The 24228-nt window shown below is 39.9% G+C and overlaps 2 protein-coding genes across 5 annotated transcripts; both read right to left on the reverse strand.

The window, feature by feature from the left end:
• Positions 1-8584: 8584 nt before the first annotated feature.
• On the reverse strand, positions 8585-10582 carry LOC127766195 (uncharacterized). The gene is made up of 2 exons (XM_052291273.1): positions 10198-10582; positions 8585-9296 (listed from the first exon to the last, which is right to left on the reverse strand). The coding sequence occupies exons 1-2, from the start codon at positions 10446-10448 to the stop codon at positions 8939-8941; spliced, it is 609 nt and encodes a 202-aa protein (XP_052147233.1). The 5' UTR covers positions 10449-10582; the 3' UTR covers positions 8585-8938.
• A 2296-nt stretch (positions 10583-12878) lies between these two features.
• Positions 12879-17520, reverse strand: LOC127766194 (vacuolar protein-sorting-associated protein 37 homolog 1-like). 4 transcript variants are annotated; one of them, XM_052291272.1, is made up of 9 exons: positions 17253-17520; positions 17048-17095; positions 15738-15777; positions 15098-15310; positions 14480-14567; positions 14031-14070; positions 13847-13893; positions 13533-13653; positions 12879-13182 (listed from the first exon to the last, which is right to left on the reverse strand). In XM_052291272.1, exons 3-9 carry the CDS (start codon positions 15761-15763, stop codon positions 13025-13027), a joined length of 693 nt encoding a protein of 230 aa, XP_052147232.1. In that variant the 5' UTR covers positions 15764-15777; positions 17048-17095; positions 17253-17520; the 3' UTR covers positions 12879-13024. The 4 variants fall into 4 exon arrangements, with proteins under 4 accessions (XP_052147232.1, XP_052147230.1, XP_052147231.1 ...); XM_052291270.1 differs by having other exon boundaries at positions 15098-15313; positions 17253-17519; XM_052291271.1 differs by lacking the exon at positions 17048-17095 and having other exon boundaries at positions 17253-17519.
• Between the last annotated feature and the right edge of the window lie 6708 nt (positions 17521-24228).

The following is a 24228-nucleotide window of genomic DNA, read 5'->3' on the forward strand; positions in this document are numbered from 1 at the left end:
GTAGAGGAAGTAGCAAGGTTAATTTCTATAACATTAATACCTGAGGTGGAACTCTTTCCATCATGCTGCTTCTGCTTGAGCTGCTCTAGGTATTTCTTATAGTTTCTCCTCCAATGACCTGTCTCCTTGCAAAAGAAGCACTCTGCATCCTTAGCGGGCCCTGTCTTTTGAACCTTGGTCTTAGAGTTGCTAGTACTTGTGATCTCAGCAGAGTTTAGCTTTCTCTTTTGACCACTCTTCTTGTTGTTGGGCTTGCGCTTATGCATAACCATCACATGGTTGGAGTTTTTCTTAATGCTTTCCTCGGCAGTCTTAGCATCCCATGCATTTCTGCCAAGGTCCTGTTCAGGTTGTTCATATTGAAATTCATTATGAACGGCTCAAACCTGGGAGGAAGCGACTGGAGAATCAAATCAGTAGCCAACTCTCGGCTAAGGGGAAAGCCAAGCTTATCCAGACTCTCGGTGTAACCAATCATTTTGATCACATGTGGGCTCACTGGATTACCTTCTGCAAGCCTGCACGCAAACAAGGACTTTGAGGTATTAAACCTCTCAGCTCTTGCTTGGTCCTCAAACATGTTACGTAGTCCCGTGATTATCGTATGAGCATCCAATGCCTCATATTGCCTTTGAAGCTTAGGGGACATAGTAGCAAGCATGAGACAGCTTATATCAAGATAATCATTGCATCGCTTTTCATGCTCCCTACGTTGAACAACAGGAGCATTGTTAGGCAAGTTAGCTGGAAAAGGCTCTGTAAGCACAAACTCTTTGTGCTCTTGCCTGAGAACAATTCTCAGGTTGCGATACCAATCCATGAAGTTTGTTCCAGTCAACTTCTCTTTCTCAATAATAGACCGCAAGTTAAAATTGGATGCTGCAGGAGCTGCCATGATCTACAATAGAAATATATGTATGCAAAATTAGCACCATGTTTACATTTAACCTTTCATTAAACAATTTAACAAAAGATACTCCCACTATGTATTGTGAAACAAAATTCCCTCTAGTAACATAGTGAGTCAAGATCCTCATTTTATTAGTGTCTAGTGAGCTTTGGCATCACAGCTAGACAACTATCAAAATAGGTAAGCAACACCTTGCTAATCATATCATATGTGACTCTTGTGCTGTTGGGGTGACATCTCCATGTCCAACCCAACCTATGCCCCAAGGTCCAAAACTGTTTTGATAACCTTGTCAAGTAGACCAATAATCTCCGCATATAGATATCCGACATCTATCCTATTTTATCATGATAAAAAGTGACACTTTGCTATGGCAAACCCATCACTTATGATCACAACCGTAATAGGTGCAATTATTGGAAGAGCATAAATTACACTTAATTTTTCTGAGGGAATCTATCCTACCATGTCATATTAAATATATAACAGCAATAAAGTAAGATAGATATAAAAACCCCAAGCGAAATCTAAGGGGCAACGCACATGGTGGTGAAAACCTTAACGGCGTAATCAAATTATGTCGAAACCGAGTCAATCTCATTGGCTCGTTTTTCTCATTGGCGTGCGGTTCCAGTGGACATCGGACTATCCGATGAACACAATCGCGCTCGGTCTTGGTGAGTACTAGACATTCAAGTGAAGTCACCAACACACATACCGATTGATCTCATCAACCCATGCGGCTATCGGTTCATCTCATGTTCCGATCACCTAAGAACTCATATACAACATAATAGATCTCATCTACTACACCCGCACATCAACTATACAAGGCGGCTCTGATACCACTGTTGGGATACGCGTAGGCTACGATAGCATAAATCAAAATTTTCTATCGCGTAAACGATAGATCGTTACCATACAAGTATTAGATCATAGATCGTTACCACTCGACGCGCTGTGCAGCGGAAGAAGACGCTGAGAAGTCGAAGGAACTCTCGCGTAGAGGAAGTAGTCGATCGCACCGGCTCGACCATCTCCTCCTCGTGCGTTCTCCTCGCCGTACTCCCACGCCGATCAGTACCGCAAACCAGCGGCGCCTCTACCGGTATCCACACGTACAGGGACGGAACGCCACGCGCAGATGTGCTAGCACCCGCGCGCGGCTCGGGTTTTGCTCGGGGAGGAAAGTGACGGCTAGGGTTTCTCACGTGATGCAATGCCTCCGCCGGTCACACCCCTCACGAATATATAGGATCCATCACTCGGGCCTCCAAGGCTCGTAGGACTCCTATTCGGATCTCCATCCAAATTAAGCTCATATTGGATCTCTATCCAATCCCCTTATTCCGGCCCATTAAGCGTGCGACCCTATAGGTTCATATATACTCGGCTGTAACCCGAAAACTCCTTTTCGGTCCACGCGTCAACAGCGGCTCCTAGCAGAACGTATTGACCCACCGGGCATACATAAATATCATATCGGCTGAACCTCTACTGTATACTTGTATGAACCCCTTTGCCTCACGATATCAATTAAGCTCAAGGCTAGATATGTGTCATCCTCTAATAGCTCAATCATTCACTCGAACCTGTTGATAGATTATATAACTTGTGATTGACTCCTCAATCACCTTTGGCATGGCCATGCACTTCCATAATCTGCAACATTGAGGGGCCCAGAGATATCTCTCCATAGGAGGGGCAAATCCCATCTTGATTATTCATATCCCACTACATGTTTCATAGCATACCCGAAAACTACTTTTATAGCTACCCATTTACGGAGTAGCGTTTAGCAGTCCCTAAGTAAGCTACTACACATGTTGAGAACCATGATAATCTCAGGTCTAAGGATTCAACACCAACACTAAATGAGATCACTGATGACACAACACATATGGCTCTTGCAGTGTCTCATGTTGGGTCTATCCAACAACATGTTCACCAACATGTGTCCACATTATTAATTTGGTATCTCTATACCATGATCCATGAGACATGATCATCAATTAATACATGTGCTGACCATATAAACATATTTGTTCCACATATGATATTTGATCAGGGATCCTTTAGAAATAGTTACAAACAACATAAAGAGTCTCATGAAAGAATCACATATTCATTAACTAATAAAGAGTTATCTATTTCAAGGAACAATGTCGGATAAATATGTAAACATAGTATATGATACAATCATCTCTATGATTGCCTTTAGGGCATATTATTAACAGCGCGCATACTCCGCGACCATCACCATGAAGCACGCTTGTCCACCACGACACCAGCACGTACGTTGGACGAACGGACGTTGCCGTGTGCCTTGCCGTGCCCCGCGTGCGCACGGCAGCACGATAACACTCGCCTCGCGAAGTCGAAGCTTTTGTATCGCTTACAATAAGGTTTTTATCGATGACTGTTTTGGGCTCCGCCATTTTCACGGTCTTGTTACCTTAAGTTAGTTAGAGTGTCGTGGTTGTGGTTTTCGCACAATTTCCCCTAATTAACTGTGCATTGTAAGGTTTTGGTTCCGTTTTCTTCTTAAAATGGGGCACCTTCTTCTTTATATCAAACATCGGCAACGGTCTGACCGTTTGAAAAAAAAAAAAAAGTTCTCGCGCCGCGCATGTGGCCGATGCGCCGCACCGCCAGCGCGCACAACTTGGCGTCCTTGCAGCTTCGGTCGCACAACAACCCAGTTCGATGATCACACCGCTCTCCGCGCGCCAGACCTCGAATTTTTGATCACCCAAATAACATGCTACCAGGTAGCTGGGGCGGACGAAAAGATCGTCGTCGAGTTGTCATTTTAGCTTGTTAGAAATAAGGGAAATTTTGCTATAGGACACTGCTTATGTGTGGTTTTAGCCCTAGAACACTGTCCAAACTCACTTTTGGGGGAAACACTTCATAGACGTGGTAATTTACCAGTGGACACTGCGCCGATCAAAATAATAATTTCCGGTTAAAGAGGAGAGAGAAATTGCGTGAAATATCAAAAATGCCCTTGGGACCACATGTCAGCTCTATCTCCTATCTCTCTTCTCCTTTTCCTTCTCTTTTCTCTTCTCTTCTCCTTTTCCTTCTCTTTTCTCTTTTCTTTTTTCTTTTATTCTCTTCTCTTCTTCAGCTACCACGGCGACGACGGCAGCTAGCGGCATGCGAGAATCGCGGCGGTGGGCGGCTGGACAGAGCGGCGGTCGCCTCTTCCCCCTCTCCTGCCGGCACAGCTGTATCCTACCCCCCTCTCCTGCCGGCCTCATCCCCCGTTCTCCCGACGCCGCTCCGCTCCGCCCCGCCCCGCCAGCCGCCGTGCGATCGCCCGCCGTCGCCGACGCGCCCAACTCCACCCCGCCGGCCACCGCGCGCTCGCCCACCTGCTTCGGCCGCCAGCTCCGCTACGCCGTAGCCGATGCCCTGTTCCACTCCGCCGGCCGTCGTCCTCACCATCTCCTCCGCCGTGACGAGCTCAAGCCCCGGCAACCGACGCCGCCCCATGCGTCTCTAAGAGAGAATATAGAGAGAGATGAGAAGAAAGATAGGAGATAGAGCCCAAGGGCATTTTTGATATTTCACATGATTTCTCTCTCCTTTTCAACCGAAAATAATTATTTTAATCGGCACGGTGTCCACTGGTAAATTACCACGTTTATAGAGTGTTTTTCGCTAAAAATGAGTTTGGGCAGTGTTCTAGGACTAAAACCACACATAAGCAGTTCATATAGCAAAATTTGACTAGAGATAAACAGCTAGCTTGCGAGCTGACTCATTAGCCTTAAAGATCTAGTACAGCCCATGAGCACCTGTAGCCAAAAGCCCAAAAACGACACTCGAAGCCCATAAATAAACCCAATAAGAAAAGATGAAAACAGGCAAAGACCAAAATCCTAGCTCTCGATCAGATCTTTTTTTTCTCACGCATGCAAACCGAAAAAGCTAATGACGCCAATCTCCGCCCATGCCGTTGGAAGACTCGAAGAACCCTATAGCCGCCCGCGCCGCTCGTCGATTTGTCGCTTGCCACCCACACCGCCCACGCCACTCGCCAGTCGCCACCCATCACCCGCCCGCGTTCGCCGCCGCCGCCGCCCCTTGTGGCCGCACCACGTACGCCGCGCATCCTCATCCGGAAGGAACACAAGCAGCAACATGTCATAAATCTCTAGCCTCAAACAACATCAAAGGTCGTATTCCATTTTATATCTGCAAATTGAAATTATTAGTTGAGTTGGATTTAGCCAACATTATTTTGGATGGAGAATTTCCATAATGCTTTGGGATGAGAAATCTTGGAAGTCTAAGTAACAACAGTATCATCTGGAAGATTTCCAACTTTTCTGAAAGCCTGCAAAATAATGCTACAGGGACTTGATCATCATGGAATAAGTTCCATGGAGGATTGACGAGTTTGATTGGAGATCTCACAGGAATTACGATATAGGAGTATATCTACTACTAAAAGAAAACATGTTCTCTGGGTATATTCCAGCCAGTGTCACCAATAGTACATCAGGCACGCACACCTTACCTTGAAAGTTATCAATTTTGAGGCTATTTACTTGTTGTTTGCCCTTCTATTTGGTGATGTTGATTCCTCTATAAACTGTTGTTTAGTTTGTCAAAATGTATGTCAACCTTATACTTGCAATTTTAAAGATGAACGTGATGGATTTCATCAGGAATTCAAAGCTTTCACAACAGAACAACAAGAATCCGGTGCCCCCGATCAGGGTTTAATTGACATTTCGGACTAAAATTTCGGTCATTTTTGACCCCCTCCGATACGATATTATTTCGGCTGAGATTTTCATTTTTTAAAAATTTTTCATAAATTTTAGTAACTGGGAAGGCAGCCCGCACGGATGCGCAGGAATCTTGTTGATTGTTTTTATAAAAAGAATGTGAAAAAAATCATATTGATATTAAATGATAGGAATATTTCTCAAATTTAAATAAAAACACTTTTACCGAGTAACATATAAATCGCTACTATCTCTGTCCCAAATTAATTGTAATTCTAAGTCATTTAGCATATATTACCCTTTATTAAACGGTTTATATGTAAGAATGAAATGGTAGTTAGGGTAAAATAAGAATAAATTTGGATGAGATGTGATTAATGGTATCATTAGTACTCTATTGTGACAATTATTTTGGGACAAATTCAAATCCTAAAAATACAGTTATCATGGGACAGAGGTAGTACTACTTATTTTATTTTTAATAAAGCTGAGAAAGATGAAGTTGCATATGTGCCAATAAAATAATCACAATACATCATTAATACAGTACAAATATCCACTACTTGGTTTTCATGTCTCACTTATTTGTAAATCAATATATAAATATGGTAAAAATACCGTTACTTCTATCCATTAATGGGATAGCACCATTAAAGTTAAACATGAATGCTACTCTAATAGATAAAACCGATCGTAGCCGCCAAGACTTTCTTTCTTTATTGCCTTGAAATATGGGTCCTGCATCACTATAGTTGTGTTCCTCAATATCAGCTTGGATCACAATTTTAATATCTAATTCATGATTGCGTGCTCATAAATTATTGCATCGATAAGTAAAAAGTTGAGCACTATTAGCTACCGCGGCCACCTTAACTTAGTTGTATGTTCCATGCTATATACTTATATAGCGAACTCTATTGTCCATGCTTGGTGCCCTTTAGGAAAGGACAAAGAGAAGATGGAGGTGATCAAGATAGTTCTTTTTATTGTTTTCAGTGTATTTGTGGTTTAGTGTAGACACAATTTGTTTTTGGTATTCATCATTATTACACAAATTTTTATCATATAGATAAAATACTCACTATTGAAAATGAATGAGGTTAATCATTCGATGATGTTTTAAAAAATTATAATTAAATATGCATAACACCACGATAATATCCAGAGCACCATATTATTGATTATATTTTAACAAATATCTATAGTTTAGTGTCTATGTTTTCAACTCATAGTCACGTCAGTGAAGTTTATGGCATATATCCATCAATTATGCCTGAAAATATATCATGAGTAGTTTATTATGCATGTTGTTTCACTCTTCATTTGTGTTAAAAATATTTGGCAAAAAAAATATGTGCCCATAGATCTCATAATGGATTATAGCAAGATCATTAGCAGGAAATATTGTTGATAGTTTTTTTATATATATGCAGCATGTATGCTACCCACTTCTCAAATATCAATTAAATAGTTCTGAAAATATCCAAAAAAAAATACTTTGAGAATCTTAATCTCAAACAAATTACAATTAAATCTCAGACATACTTTAAAAAACATAACTAAATTGTGATGTTTTCATTTTTTCTTAACATATGTAGATTTAAATTAGATTGTATATTTGTGTAGTGATATTTCACACCCTAAAATATGATGTGAATTTGTTTTGAAAAATTATCATACAACTAACTATTATATGTCGGTCCAATGTGTCGTGATGTATTTAAGATCACAATATAAATTTTATAATTTAGTTTAAATAATACATCATGATCACAAATTAGATATCTGATCTAAAATAATTTAAAATACGGTTTAAAGAACGTTGATTGGATATTTTATATATTTTATTATAGATCTTAGTTTAACTACATATTTTATATTTCTGAAGTAATATATTTTATCTTTATATTGTAGAACAATCCTATTTTAAAGAAGGTTAATATTTTCCCAACAGTATCACATACGTATGTTTTTTTGGCTTTGTCCTTTTTTATCTACGTGCTTTTCTTCCTTCCGTCAACAGTAGGTAAGGTCATTATATTATATTGTAGGAAAATAGTATTTTAAAGACCGTCAATTTTTTCCCCGATGGTATCATGGTCGCATGTTTTTTAAACCTAAAAGTAATCTAAAAGATGGTTTAAAGAATGTTGATTGGATATTATATATTTTTATTATAGATCATAGTTTAACTACATATTTATATTTGTGAAGTACTCCCTCTGTCCCATTATAAGTGCAGCTAAAGTTTATGTCCCTAACGTTTGACCGTCCGTCTTATTTGAAAAATTTATAAAAAAATTTTAAAAGTTAAGTCACACGTAAAGTACTATTCATATTTTATTATCTAATAACAACAAAAATACTAATCATAAAAATATTTCAAACAAGACGGATGGTCAAAGTTGAACACTAAAACCCACAACTACTCTTATTATGGGACGGAGGGAGTAATATAGATCTTTATATTTTGTAGAAAAAGCTATTCTAAAAACCGTCAATTTTTTTCCTACGGTACCATAGACACATAGTGCTTTCCTTCCGGTAAATCAATCGTACGTACGAACGGTAACGGTAGTACTGTTTGTATTGTATATGCAGGAGGAAGTTATTATTTTAATAATAAATCTAATTTAATGGTGTAAAATAACGGGTCCACCAATTTAAGTGAAAATCGACGGTGAGATTAAACTGTGCCATGTGGCGGCTTGAGAGCGTTTGTAGGAGTGCCACATGGTGGCTTTGGAGCGTTTGTAGAGAGTTTGATGGACTTTTAGTATATAATAGATAGATAGATATTTGTTCAAATTTGACTAAATTTTGTTCTAAATTTCAAAAATTTCGGACTGAAATTTCCGACGGCACTGCCCGATACAAGGCCGAAAACGAGAAAGTGAACCCCTGCCCCCGATAAGCATATACGAACGAAATAAAGCATTAGGCTGAATATATATGTAGCCTATTGTGATTCATAGAGCATTATTATAAGCTTATATCATCAAGCAGAACCATACTTGGCAGTTGGCACAGCCATAAAAGTTTCGAGCAAAAGAGCGTGCGCCACAATTGCCTAGCCAACGATGATGACACTAACACACAGCACGTACGTGCAAATGAACTGAAACACACTGGTCCAATAAACCTGTCTTTCCTCGGCAAAAGATACTGACAGATCGTTCACGGGGCACGGGCACCAAAAAGAGACTGTCATGCTCATAAGATCAGGCTGTTCATGATCTGTTGGAACGGGACCTGATCAAGCTAGCTCTCGCAACACATACAGTCAGGGCTTTCGTTCGATCAACTTTCTCTTCTTTGGGCCAGCCGGCTTAGATGAAGTGGCACACCCAATAATGTCTTCTAGATTAACCTCACAATCCTGAGAACTAGACGTCACCACAGACTCCCTGTCATCCTCGTCACCATCATCATCAGCGGGGTCATTCACTTGGTGGTGGTCAGCATCTTCATCCTGGATAGCCTCTGAATGGCCCTGATCCTCCTTAGCGACCGGAGCAGCATCTTCTGCGTTAACTTCTTCCTCGGACCCAACCTCAATTGGAACAGAGCTTCCACCTTCAACATCCTTGCCCTTTCTTGTCCGAATCTCGCAGTAGTTAACAGGATCTAGGCTCTTCAGCCTAAATTAAACATGTGTTAAAAAAACAAGATAATTCATATTGTTCAGTAAAGGAGCCATTTATATGCAAACCATTAGAGGGTAATATTGAAGGAAATGCGTATCAACCAACCTAAACTTAATCAATATATAAATAAATTATTCTTCATGTAAACGACATATTAACACATCGAAATTTAAATTCGTGGCAAATAAACTATGCGAAAAATCCTAATAGAAACCGGTTTTAGCACAAAGGCATCGCCTTACAACCGAATCTCCCTTTAACATTCGATGATGTGAAGATTATGAATGCGGATCACAGGGTACAGTTATGGGATTATGTAGTGGCTAGTCAACGGAGGCAACATTTTTTCAACTACACCGATTATGACAAGACAGGTACGCCACAAGATATTAAGAGCACAGTAAACTTAAAACTAAAATATTTGAAGTGAAATGCATATAGAGTCTAGAAAGAATGGAGAAAAACAGAAGCAACAAAATTGCATGAAGTGATGAACAAGAACTGTCAGTAGTCCTAGTCATAGCGCAATGGATATTAATTTTCGAAACTCCAAAAGGACTCTAATAGAAGATTAATTAGTTGAACCATAGATACAAATATATATACAAAAGAATTAATTAAACTGCATAATAGAAAGATTTTCCTGCCACACACAGAGAAATTTCTCAATCCATCAACAATCAACGGCAGTCCGCTCCAAGCACCGATTGCAGAAAAAGAAAAAAAAGGAATGAAAAAATATATAAACAGCATTAAAAAAAGATTTTTGAAACCGCCACAAGCACAGAAATTTTGTCAATCCATCACCAATCAACATTAGTCCGCTAATTGCACCAACAGTTTCTGCATAAACCCCACAAAATGGAAACTTCCCCCAAGAGGAATCACTCCGAACCTGAGTGACCGACGAGCAGGCGATGGGGATGCGGGTCCCGCCGTCACAGGCACCTTCCGCCTCCAGCGATCGCTCCCGCTCCAGCTCCCGCCGCCGGCGAAACCGGTCGCGGACTGGTTGAAGCGGTTGGCAAGATCACGTATCCCCAGCTTCTGCATCCGCTCCATGTTCTCCTGGATCCTCGCCTCCCTCTCCCTCTCGTACCCTTCCGCAGCCGACGCCGTCGCGGCCATCCCCCGCGTCGTCACCATGGCTAGTAGCTGGCTGTGCTTGACGGCTTGATGCCTTCTCACTGGCGCGGTTTCCCCGAGGCGACGGTGGGTGACGAACTGACGATGAGGGTTTATCGGAAGAGGAGGAGAAGAGAAGTCAGATATACAAGTACTAGTAGATTTCTCCGCCACGCACTCGGTTACCCAGCCCACTCTGTGACCCCACTGACGTGCGGGCCCGGATTGTGCGTGAGGAGTTGTGTAGGTCATTGCGCACGCGAGGGAGGGAGGTTGGGTTGGGTGGTGGGGGTAGTGGGTTGGAGTACGGACGTGCTGAGTGGGCTCTCGATGACAGGTGGGTCAGCTTCCTGTGACGTCACTGTGGGGCCCACCTGTTATTGGCGGTGTGAACTAAAGATGAGAACGGAGCCGATACGGAGATGAAAACGGAGCGGATACGAACGGATAATACACTATATCCATTTTCATTTTTTTTATTGTATACGAAAACGAATACGAATAGCTCAAATACGGATTATCTCGAATACAAATAAGAATCGAATATGATCGGACACAAATACGGAAACACTTTTTTCATGCAACACGAAACCAACTCAACTTCTAGAACAAATATCAACATATATAATTAGCTCATTTTATATAAAATGAAGTATAATTTATAAATATTTTTTAAAATTTAAATAATATTAATAGTATGGACTAGTGTTAAGAGATAAACTACTATAAAAATCTATAAAGGTATATTGAAGGTTATAGAGTTAAAAAGAAATGAGATATATCCCATGGCTTCTGCGGACATCCGAATAGCACTGTTCACCAGATATCTGAATTATTATACGTATCCGACGGAAACCTCGATACCATATCCGTATTCGTATCCGAACTATCCGATCCGAAAGGTATCCGTATCCGTTTTTATCCGGAGCAGACGGAAACTATCCGCTCCGTTTTCATCCCTAGCGTGAACCCGTCTGTGAGTTTGTTGGAATGGCGGGAATAGAAACGATGCGAGTTTGGGGAAATTGTGACCAAAACTTGGGAAGAGGAGAGGGAAAGAGAAGATTGGGAAGATACGCAAAAACGAGGTGAGCAATTAGCATATGATTAATTGAGTATAAACTATTTTAAACTTCAAAAATAAATTAATATGATTTTTTTAAAACAACTTTTATATAGAAAATTTTTTCCGCGAAACAAACTAACTCACAGACTCCTCCTGCCGAACGCTCGTCTCTCCAGTCTCCATCCGTCGTTACGTGCCGTTGGAATGGATAAATTTGGAAGGCGTAGAGGCCGGGGGGTTTGAATGTTTGAATTTCGCATGCATGGATTATTTTGTTTTTGTTGTGTACGACAGAGTGAACGACAGCAAAGGTCCTAGGATAACATTGGGGGGGGGGGGGGGGGGGGGGGGGGGGGTTAGATGATTTCTTGCCGTTAATTTCAAGCATTACCATTTTTTCCTATCTAATCTCAAGGAATCCTTAATCATGGGTAAGGATGGCAACGGCACTAGTATTTTAAAATTTATCGGACTATGAAAATTTTATCAAATATTATCCAGAACATGATCTAATTATGACGGGAGGGAATGATATCCTTTTCTCTTGCTATAACATGGTTCAGTGACATGCTATAGTAGTCTTATCTAGCTCCATCATCTAACACTTTCCATTTCATCTCAAGAGAAGTGTTCCATTCAGCAAAAGGCTCTCTCCCTGTCTACTATATATGCACGACATTTTGTCTCAAAAAGAATCAAATCCTATATATGAATTTGACTAAGATGCTTATCCAAATTTACAGTGGACTTGATTATTTTTCTAGAACGAAAGAAGTATCACGAGACAGGATATAACCCTACACTGTTGAGTATAGGTGAAGAAGATAGACAGAGGGTGTTGAGTAGGCAGGGGAACTGCGAAGATATTGCCATCTACTCCCTCCGTCCCATAATATTAAAACCTAGGACTGGATGGGACGTTTCATACTACAACGAATCTGAACAGATACATGTCCAGATTCATTGTACTATGAAACGTCTCATCCAATCCTAGATTGTAATATTATGGGACAGTTGGAGTACGAAAGGATGCCATTGTTTCACGGTATATTTGCAAACGAAAAATAATTTGTAAATAAAACTTTTATATAAATGTTCTTAGCGATCTAAAAGCAAAGGCTGAAAAATAAACTATGATGAAAAAAACCTCAAAATCAACTTTAAATTTAAAGTTGAAAATTTAAATTTTGACTTATAAGTATAAACATAAGTTAAAAGATGAGGCTGAAAGGCAATAAGGCATATCATCAGACGTTCAAGGCACCCACCAAGGATGCACTAGGGGCCATTTTGACATTATGGTAAATTGAAAAAGGAAAGAGCAGGCTAAAAAAATCGGCTCGATATAAATGGCAACATGCAAGATACAAGTGAAAACCATGACATGATGATGAATTCACGCTTTAAATACTACATGCAGTCCAAATATGATGTTTGGCAAGCTCTACAATTTTAAGCAGCACTTATAAACAGCCTATCGCAGTACAGAATACAGGAAAATGGGATACATACAACAATAGGGTGACGGATCTCAGCGAACCGAGGTCTTGCCGGCGAGATGGAGCAATGCCTGCTTGTGGTAGGCAGTTCGGAGCTTGTTGTGCTTCTGCACAAAGGTAGGGAGGTCAATGTCCTCCAGGAACTTCTGATGCAGCTCCTCAGACTCCTCATCTAACTTCGCCATCAATTCTGAGCAAGCACCGAGGTAATGCAGGAAAATGTCAGCCCTTGGGTGTTTCAGAAATAACATTACATGGTTGGACTTCAAACAATGTCAGAATGAACTAATCAAGGTTCCTTGAAATGGAACTAACATATACACCACTATCACGCTGGCTGATGCCAGTCCTAACCTCATAATAAGCCAGTTTAACATCATGACTACATGAGTGTAGTATGCATTCAAACACTAAGATACTAGGCACGCATACAAAAGATGGACATGAATTTGGTGCACTAATGCACATAACATTCGGTTACAAATAATAAAGCACATAATTTTATTAATGAGCACATGATGCAGCTGTTCAGAGACTTACTTTGGAGCTTGTCGAGCAGTGCAGCAGGGGAATACGACTTCATAACCTCATCCCTTTGCCTTTCTAAATCAGCCAACCTATCCTGAGCAGCAGCTAGTTCTGTAGTTCTTATAATAGTGCACTGCACAATAATAAATGCAATTCTAATGTCAATGCAAAAAAATAAATTATGACATGCAGACAAAATTTCCATTATTATGGTCTTAAATCTTAATTGTATGTAAGTTTCTTTAATTATCTCTTCAATAATGATGAATAGCACAACATGGCTACAGTGATTTCTAGTTTATGAGATGAAACTGATAATACTAAACCTGATTCCTAATCTCCGAGATCCGCTGTTCCTTTTCCAAATTATCCCCTGCAAGTTTGCAACATCCAACCATATTTGATTTAGAAACGATAATAGCTAATAAGTTTATATCTTCTTCATAGTTCAACCAATCCAATAAAACAACGGATGCTGATTTACAGAAATACGAATAAGGAATAACTCACTTGCAAGTTGCACTGTCTCCTTTCTAAGCTCATCCCGCAACTAAACATTAAGGAAGAACAGAAAATGAGCAAACTGACGATAAGCTCTAAGGAATGTCTATGTAGGATGAAATATTTTGTGAAGATCTAGCATCTAGACAAGTCAACTATTCAAAGATAAAAGTGGTCAGCACCGAACATAAATACTTCTAGAATAATCATCCACGTTAATTCCCAAGTCATATCAACACCACACAGGAGATGTGCTGCAACCCAAAGATTCAAAGGCCAGCAAAAGTAAACTAATTGGAGCATATAGCTTGGAGTTATGTGTAGCAGTTTCCAATGTGATATTTTAGCTAGTGGGGGAACCCAGAAATTTTATTCATAATTAGTCTGACTTAAAAAGTCCATGTCTAGCAACATGAATATCGAACTATCAAACAACAATATACTCAGCATAATCTTACATTGTTCTGGGTTTTAACTTGATCGAGTGAATTGAAGAAAGCATTGTATGCCTCTTTGTCTTTCAACAGTCTCTGCAAGTCATCAACACTGCCAAAAAGGACACTATTATATAGAACAGTTTTGCATTCCAAACAAATATGACCACAAGGAAATGTTGTGCAAATACACATACAGTAAAGATTTGGAGATTATAAAAAGCAACCAAACCATGCATAGGCACTGCTTTTTAGCACTTATTTACATCCTCTCTGACTTGGCAAATTTATCGTGCCTTCTGAAAAGCTTGCAGATCTTCATTCATAACATATACTTTTTACGAAAACTCATTCATAACCAATTGAAAGATTATAAATATCAACCTTGGTATCACTATTGCTGTATGAACCAAATTACTATAAAGAGTTCATTTCTCTAATATTATTGGTTAGATTCCAATACCTCTCACTTATTAATATAAACATGAAATGCATACAGTACTCGGGTAAAAAAAGCAATAAAGCAGCTGCAATTTGTAACCCATAAGCCACAGTTCAGATCAGGTAAGGTATAAATACAAAGACAACTTTGTGTACAGAAAGCTACAAGGAACTCATCAGAAAAGAAGGATAGCCACTAACCTTTTGTCCTTTAAGCGAGCAATTATCCCTGCAGCCTCAGCTGGAGATGGCTGACCACGCAATGATTGGGGATTATCAGAAGCTCTTTGATGTGGACTACCACTGGACGAGTTGGGCAGGGATGGATGTGAAGATGAACCAAGGACAGACGGAGGGTACCATGGTTGTGTAGGGTTGTCCTGGAAATTTGTATCAGGTTGCTGCTGCTGCGAGCTGCTGTTGTCAAGCATTCAGCAGGGCCAAAGAAGCAAGAGGAGCACATTTTTCAAGTGAGCGTAAAGGCAATCAGCAAATCATTTTAAATAGCCACGTTAATTTATTTATGATAATATTATAGTTCAATTAACTGAAGAGCCAACCGTAAGGAATGACAGGGTAGTAGATTGGTGACTCCGTTCGGATGACAAAGTAAACTTTTGGAACAAAAGCAAGCAAATCTCTGAGGATCAATATCTGAAGGCTTTTTAGAAAGGAACTAAAGATTATGAATCACATCAAGCCTGTTGGTTGGTACTGATAGACAAATAGCATTTTCTATTGAATAGAAATGGTAGCTCAATTGCTGAAACGCTCTGTGAGACTAGGTCAGGACTCAGAAATTAGAAAAGCAAACGACAAGCTTTCGGTGGCAATAACATACCCGAAAAGAGGAAATCTCCAGCTCATTGTACTGGAGAAATCTGCATGAAAAGAAATAGCAGGTTTATGTTCCACCAGTTGGTGATAATCAATAAATTGAACATGTTTATAAATCCAGCGTAATTAAACAAGTAGATGGTAATCACAAATGCCAATACTGGCACATTTTTCGGTTGCATAAAAAAAATCGATCAAATCTAGACCAAATTAAATTTAGACCCATCACTAAAGAGGTATATTGTCAAAAAAAGGAGATACAGTGATATGTCATGTTCAGTAGGTCGTGGCTTCTACACTCAAATTATTGCCTGCGTGTGCTATACAGCAAAACGACGAGCCAATCATTCAAAATGTCAAGTATTTGGCAGATAAATTTTGGCGGAACTGATAAAGGCGCAGATCACCAGACAATCCGATATCAATCCAATTCTAGGTGGATTTGTGGGTTTATGGTGTGGGCGTGTGGCCTAGCCCAGCGGGTTAGGTGACGAGGCCCACCGCACTTGCACCTTTAGCCAAAGTGCAGGCATCACTGTAACATCCCCTTCTCCTCAAATTGCTTCTACAAACTCGCCACCATCAATGGCACCTCTGTATAGATGGGTTTAAATCCAAGTGCCGTATGTGCCCCTAAGTTTATCCCATTGGTTATTAAAGTGGTCCTGTACCCACAGCCCGGTTCTTGCGGCAAATTTCTTGATATGACTTCATCAAACCCCTGACTGGATAAATTTGCGCGACTACCTGCTGCAACATGATCAGCAAATATGTCACAAATCATTCCCATCAGCAGAGTTTGCCAGTAGTTTAACACTTCCTGGTGGCACATTTGGATTCATGCCTGCCATCCACTCACTCCAATCTAGTCTAAATAAATAATTTGAAGTGATCATGATGTACTGACCACACTTGTTAGAACCATTATACATATATCTTTTAAATTCAGTAGTGTGCACCATAAAAATATTAATACTAACTAGGTGTTCCTTCTCACAACAACTGACTAGTACAATATATCTGTTCGCTAGACAACAAAGAAATTTAGAGGTATCCAGAAAGGGAAAAGGTTTTATACACTAATAACATAGACATGTGCTGTTTCTTTATGCTCAGGAGGATAGATACTGACAAAGCATAATTCTTCATCTCTGTTATCTAATACTCCTACATCATTTGTTCGGTGTACATACAAACAGAGAAAGGTTCATTACAGATACACATCACCGGTCTAGTTGCTAGCTATTAGAGACGTTGGTTCCAATATTTACGTATGTCCGCTGCATATGAACCAAGACCAACTATGGAACTCACAAAGCAGGTCAGGTCAGGTCAGGTCAGCGCAACAAGTTCTCCTCGGATCTGAAATTGTACAATTTGTATGAATAATAGCAACTAATCGGCCTAATATTCGTTCATTAGCACGGAATAAAACTAGGATTTCTTCTAATCCGGCACAAAAAAACAATGCAAAATAGAAGGGGGATGGGCAGAAATTGTAGGGTTTCGGGGGAAATACCTAGCTTCGAATGGGGGAACTGGACCGGGGAGGACAGGAATCGGGGCTGAGACCTGGGTCAACCGGTTCCCTCGGCGTACGTGGGGATGGAACGAGAATAGGAGAGGAGTCCCGCCGCGCCGTGCAGCGCTGTCGCCGGTGGCCTCAACCCGCGGTGTGCCGCCGCCGCTGCGCTTCCGCGTGCGTGGGGGAGGAACGGGGCGGGGGCTCGGGACGTAGGGAGGGCCGGAGGGGAGACCGAAGCGAAAACCGCCTGAAAACCATTGCATCCGGATATAATCCGGTTGAACCAATAAAAGAGAACAGTTGGTGTTCTCGGGCTAGCCCGAAAAGTCTGGTTTTCACGGAACCGACCAATTTCTGTCACCTATCACCTATAATAGGTTGGGTAACATATTCATATGTCTCCTGTGTTTTGTCTTTTGATTTGGAACAGTTCGAATCTTAATTAGTCGAGTCGAGTTAGTCCGAAAATTCTAATGGGCGATCATTCGCCCCGCACGATCATCCTATTTCTCACGTGGTTTTCTTTTTTGACACCACATTACTTTTCTATTTTAATAAATTTATTCACTTAAAGTTTGTACACCTTAAGTTTACACATCTAAAGTTTATACACCTACTACCTTCATCCTATAAAAATTGAATTTTTACCTTTGAACCTTTGTCCTGTAAAAGTTGTGTTTCTACTGATGTGGGACCCATTAAACTGATTACATTTCCTTGTAATCTTCTTTCTTTCCATCCCATCTCTAACACATTATCTCAACATTCCTTTTAATCAAGTTTATATATGTAATGTGTGCATGTACTGTGTTTATTAAATTAGGTTATTGTAGTCATTTGTCTATCCTCATAATATGTTATTAATTCCCTAGAAATTCAATTTTTATGGGACGGAGGTAGTAGTATATAGACCCAAAGTTTATAAGTCAAAAGTTCATATACCCGATTCAAATTTGAATTTGAATTCAAATATTTTATATATATATATATATATATAGTATTTATATACATAAAGTTTGTACGTGCCGAAAGTTTATAAGTCAAAAGTTTATCTACCCGATTCAAATTTGAATTTGGATTCAAATATTTTTTATATATAGTATTTCTATGCATAAAGTTTATACATGCCAAAAGTTTATCATTCAAAAAGTTTATATACCCGATTCAAATTTGAATTTGGATTCAAATATTTTTTATATATAGTATTTCTATACATAAAGTTTATACGTGCAAAATTTACGGTATGGAGTCTATACATAGGTATAGAGTCTATGCACATAAATAAGAGTATTAGATTTTTTTTCTATTTTTTATTTTTTTTCGAACTTGTTTTTTTTTATTTTTTAAAAATTTATGGTGTAGTAGAAAGAGAAGAAGAGAGGAGGAAGGGGAGAGGAGCGTGTTAGTTAGGAGAGGGATAGGGGTGATCGCGCACAGCAATCCCCGAGTTAGTCTTTTAACTCGTGAGCTTAACGTACAAGATATAACTATATCTTTATATACTTAGTGCTTAACTAGTGCTTATTCTTTAAATTACATTAAGACTATTTGTATTTATTGAGTTTTTATTAGTTAGTGTTTATTATTATGTTCATATGCATATATGGTAAAATGGTAAACGTAAAATTATTAAATTATATAAATAAGACAGCTCATTAATGAGCCAGCTCGCGAGCCTTTTAATTCGTTAACATTAACGAGCTAAGCTGAGCTAGCTTGATAAGATAATGAGCTCAAACGTGCCAAGCTGGCTCGTTATTTGCAAAACTTTTTAATAAGAAAGAAATTTCATTTTACTCACTCAAATTGTTTTATTGATTAATCCTATTTTTTTTTCTTGTTTTACCTTTAAAATGGTTAGTTTAGCTGTGAGCGTCAAGATGTTTAGTTTAGCTCGCTTTAACCTTTCCGTAGTATACATAAGACTTTTTATTATGTTTGTAAGACGTGGATCCGTGTATCAACTTTGTCGCTTATGTACCTTGACTGGTACTGGACAGGGATTTTCATGCTCATTCCGCTTGGGAATTCAAGTTCGTGAATTTCTGGGCATGACATCGGCTTCCACCGTGAGATGCACGCAGCCGCTGGCGCACCTCCTCCACGGCATCTAGCGTGTGAGAGAGAGATGTGCGAGAGGCAGGGTTTACCATATCGTTTGGGCCGGGGTCATCGCCACCCCGTGGTAGCGCGATAACTGTGATAATCACACAATGATCGTCTAAAATCGCACAAAAATCACAACCAAAAATTCGAATTCAAAACTCAGCGGTTTCGCGATTTCACCGCGATAATCGCACGGTTTATCGCGATAACCGTGATATTCACACGGTTATTGCGGGCTGTGTAGCTGAAATCATGTAAATGAAAAATAAATAGGAAAAAATACAGTTGAATATGTGTAGAAAACTAGAAATTGAGAATAATTGGAAGAATATGTAGGATACTTAAGACCCAATATTGTCTTCCTTTTTCCAATTTGTAAACTTTTTCAGTTTTGCTCTCAAATTTGAATTTAGCTTACTCTATTTCAAAAAATTTCTTCACCATTGGCAATTACAAATCAAGGACTATATCCATGATTTTTTTTAATTTTTTTCCAGAATTTTGAATTTGGTCAAAATTCATCCAAACCATATCGCCGGTTTCCCCTACCGTACCCCCGCGGTAAGCGCGATAACCGCGATAATCACGCGATTATCGTGCGATAAGTGAAACCCTGGCGAGATGGGAAAGAGATGGAGAGGAGAGAGATCTGATAGGTGGGACCATCGATTTTTTAATAAAAAAATGCTGACTTGACTACGACATAGGATCAAAACCGCTTGCAAAGCTGCTCGGGGGGCTTTCATCCGGTATTGATAGTTGAGAGTGGAAGATATCCGATTTTCGGGTTTAGGGGGTAATTCATACTCACTCAATAGATTAGGGGTGTAATTTGAACTTTTCTCTAAAAAAATGTTCAAAATATTTGTAATTTATTATTGACTGTCTGTTTAAACTTTAAAACCTTGATGTTTAAATCGATTTTAGGTGCTTCTAGCGTAGCTAAACGGTAATAAAAAAATTTAGAAAAAAATGTTGACATATACCACCTCCATCCAAGAAGAATGCAATTATAGCTATGATACAATTGCATCTTTTTTAATGGAGGTGTTAAGTTATAATTATATTCATCATAATATTAGAAAATTGCAGTGCAAAATACATTTTATATAAGGAGGGAAAGAAAAAGAGGAATGTAGTTAGAAAGGGAGTAAAATGAATTGCTATTAGTAGATTGGATGTGTAAAATGAGCCATTTTAGGGATTAGGGATTAAGTGCTCTGGTGAAATATTTTGAGAGAGTAGAATGGTCTTATGGTCCATGTTTTTTCTTTTCTTGTTAAGATTAAGTAATGAGTACAAATGGTTTGTGGGCCCTCCAATCCGTGTACTCGCGTGTTATTGGGCGGTGGTGTGTTTTTTCGCGTAGCGGGTGGTTTTCATCCATAATTTACCTACGTACAAATATTCACCACGACTTATGAAAATGATTAACAATAACCACTAACTCTAAGTTTGATATTCCACTTTATATTCATTCATTTGCTTTTATGCAGGAATTGATGGTCGAATTTTGTACTTAAGAATTGTCAACAGTTGTATGGGCTAGCTAGTAACAAAAAAAAATGAGAGTACTCGAGGTTTTTGGAAGGATGCAACTAAATGTTTCGTTTAGAAGAGCGCTAGTGGGAGACAACTTGGTAGCTTGGTATGACTTAGGGGCTAAAGTGGTGGCTTTTGATCTTTCAGACCAAAACAATGTGTTTGTTTAGAAAGCTCATAAGCATGATTATTTACTATTAATTCGATGCATAAAGCTCTAGTGTATGAAAATGTGATTCCAAGAAAAACTTTCATTTGGAAACTTAAAATCCCTTTGAAGATTATGATTTTCCCGTGGTATCTTAACAAAGGGGTAATTTTGACTAAAGATAACTTGATAAAAATGAGATGGAAGGGTAGCACTAAGTGTAGCCTTTGTAATTTTTATGAAACAATAAAACATCTTTTCTTTGATTTTCAAGTAGCAAGATTTTTGTGGAATAATTTTATTATTCCACAAAAATCTTGCTACTTGTGTTGGCAATCCACATAACCTTTGGAATTAGACCGCACACCAGCGTTGCTAATTTTTTGGTAATTGGCTAAATGGGGTTCACGCCACTAAAATGTCAATTTTTTTCATGGGAATTGCAGCTTTATGTTGTACGGTTTCCTTTGTAGGAATAATGTAGTTTTCAATGGATTATAATCTAACTTCTTTTTGCAGGTAATATTCAGAGAAATGCACTAGGCTCGGCAATGGTCTTTGTTGCTTAAAGACAAATGATAAAGACATGGTGAAGAAAGGTTGCAAACTTGTGAAAGTCACTGTCTTGGACTTCTTTTCAATTTCAGGATGGAACATGAGAGACTACTGTAGTCTAGTGTCATCATTCTTTTGTTTGTTAGTTATATGGTTCACTACGCCAGATCCTCACACCTCTGACGGGATACCTGTGATGGGCAAACAATCACCGTCACTAGTGACCATTACCTTTGACGGGTTATACGGGATGCCGTCACCGGTGAGGCATCCGACCGCGGCCCGTCACAGGTATCCCCTCACCTGTGACGGGCCGAAAGGAAAACCCGTCACAGGTATACCAGTGACGAGTTTTGCTTCCAACCCATCACTGGTATCCCCTCACCTGTGACGGGCCGAGACATTACAAGCCATCACAGGTGATGGGCCGTCACCTGTGACGGCTTTCATTTCTGGCCCGTCACAGGTGAGGGGATACCAGTGACGGGCCACTGAATTGAAGCCCGTCAAAGGTATGACCAATACCTTTGACGGGCTTTTTTTATCTAACCCGTTTGAGGTGTGTTGGGTCTATAAATACCCCCCAAACCGCCAACTGCTTTCCATCCCGACCATTTTACTGTTCACAAATCGGTTGGGAGGGCAAGGGGGGCGATTTTTTTGCTAAAATTCAAGGAAAAAACACATTATTCTCCATTCATTCTCAATATATCGATCATCATATATTTTTCTTCGTATGTTGTTGATTTCAGATAGATCGTAGATGGATGTACTATGCGCATTGTTCGTCTACCGAGTATAAAGAGGGGGTCACTGAATTTGTCACATTTGCGGATAGTGACAGAAAAAGTAGGATGAGCATGCACATGTTGTGCCCATGTAGGGACTGTAAGAATGAACAGATGATCGAAGACAAGGATGAAGTGCATGCTCATTTGATAATGAATGGATTCATGAAGAAATATACCTGCTGGACCAAGCATGGAGAGCAAGAGGCGCCTGATGTCGCAACTGAAGAAGTGTTGGATCAGGATGTAGAGAACACCGCCGCAGCTCGAGAAGGCATGTTCGTACCTTCTCCTTTAGGTGGAGAGACCATAGATTTGGACACTCAATGTCTATCTACAATGTTGCATGACATTGAAGACGCAGAGGACAACGACAGAGATTTTGAGAAGTTTAGTAAGTTGGTGGAAGATTGTCAGATGCCGTTGTATGATGGATGCAAATCGAAGCACAGCAAGTTGTCATGCGTGTTGGAACTCATGAAGCTTAAGGCTAGTAATGGCTGGTCGGACAAGAGTTTTACAGAACTTCTTGAGCTGTTAAAGGATCTGTTGCCAGAGGGGAACAATTTACCGCAGACGACATATGAAGCGAAGCAAGTATTATGTCCGTTGGGCCTGGAGGTTAGAAGAATTCATGCATGTCCGAACGACTGCATTTTGTATTACAAGGAATACGTTGACTTGGATGTCTACCCTATCTGTGGGGCATCAAGATACAAACGAGCAAAGAGTGAAGGTGAAGGAAGTAAGTCAAAGAGGGGAGGCCCAGCAAAGGTGGTGTGGTATCTCCCAATTGCGGAGCGCATGAAGAGAATGTTTGCGAATAAGGAACAAGCTAAGCTTGTGCGCTGGCATGCCGAAGAACGGAAAGTCGATAGTATGCTGAGGCACCCAGCAAATTCAGTACAGTGGAGGACAATCGATAGGATTTACCAGGAATTCTCAAATGACCCAAGAAACATGCGTTTCGCAATGTGTACGGACGGCATTAATCCTTTTGGTGATTTGAGCAGTCGTCACAGTACATGGCCAGTTCTGCTTGTTAACTATAACCTTCCTCCCTGGTTGTGTTTCAAAAGAAAGTATATTATGCTTGCCATGCTCATTCAAGGACCGAGACAACCTGGCAACGATATCGATGTGTTCCTTGAACCGATAATCGATGACTTCGAAAGGCTATGGAATGAGGGCACACGAACATGGGACGCATATGCACAAGAGTATTTCAACCTCCATGTGATGCTGTTTTGTACCATCAACGATTATTCGGCCCTTGGCAACCTTTCTGGCCAAACTGTGAAAGGGAAATGGGCGTGTTCGGAGTGTATGGAGGAAACAAGAAGCAAATGGTTGAAGCATTCACACAAGACGGTCTACATGGGTCACAGGAGATTTCTCCCAAGGTATCACCCATATAGGAATATGAGAAAGAATTTCAATGGACACAGAGATACAGCTGGACCGCCGGCAGAGCTAACAGGGACAGAGGTGCACAACTTAGTGATAGGAATAACCAACGAGTTTGGAAAAAAGAGGTTGGAAAGCGAAAAGAGAAGAGCACATCGAAGGAAAAAACAGAGGAGCATGTGGAAAAACAAAAGACAAAAGAGAGGAGCATGTGGAAAAAGAAGTCAATATTTTGGAGACTACCATACTGGATGAATCTTGAAGTTCGCCACTGCATAGATTTGATGCATGTCGAGAAGAATGTATGTGAGAGTTTAATGGGATTACTGCTTAACCTAGGTACTACAAAGGATGGTCTCAACGCCCGACGAGATTTGGAAGATATGGGTGTTCGCTCGGAGCTACATCCCATAACCACGGAATC

The sequence above is a fragment of the Oryza glaberrima genome, chromosome 3, assembly GCF_000147395.1.
Source record: "Oryza glaberrima chromosome 3, OglaRS2, whole genome shotgun sequence".
In the NCBI taxonomy this organism is placed as follows: domain Eukaryota; kingdom Viridiplantae; phylum Streptophyta; class Magnoliopsida; order Poales; family Poaceae; genus Oryza; species Oryza glaberrima.

What these genes read in the sequence shown, in the direction of transcription:
- LOC127766195 (XM_052291273.1), bottom strand. Translation starts at nt 10,448, where the DNA reads ATGGTGACGACGCGGGGGATGGCCGCGACGGCGTCGGCTGCGGAAGGG. An exon ending in CCTGCTCGTCGGTCACTCAG is followed by an intron (nt 9,297 to 10,197) that starts GTTCGGAGTGAT and finishes TGTTTAATTTAG; the next exon opens with GCTGAAGAGCCTAGATCCTG.
- LOC127766194 (XM_052291269.1), bottom strand. Translation starts at nt 15,763, where the DNA reads ATGAGCTGGAGATTTCCTCTTTTCGG. An exon ending in GGAGACAGTGCAACTTGCAA is followed by an intron (nt 13,894 to 14,030) that starts GTGAGTTATTCC and finishes GCAAACTTGCAG; the next exon opens with GGGATAATTTGGAAAAGGAA. An exon ending in TCTCGGAGATTAGGAATCAG is followed by an intron (nt 13,654 to 13,846) that starts GTTTAGTATTAT and finishes ATTATTGTGCAG; the next exon opens with TGCACTATTATAAGAACTAC.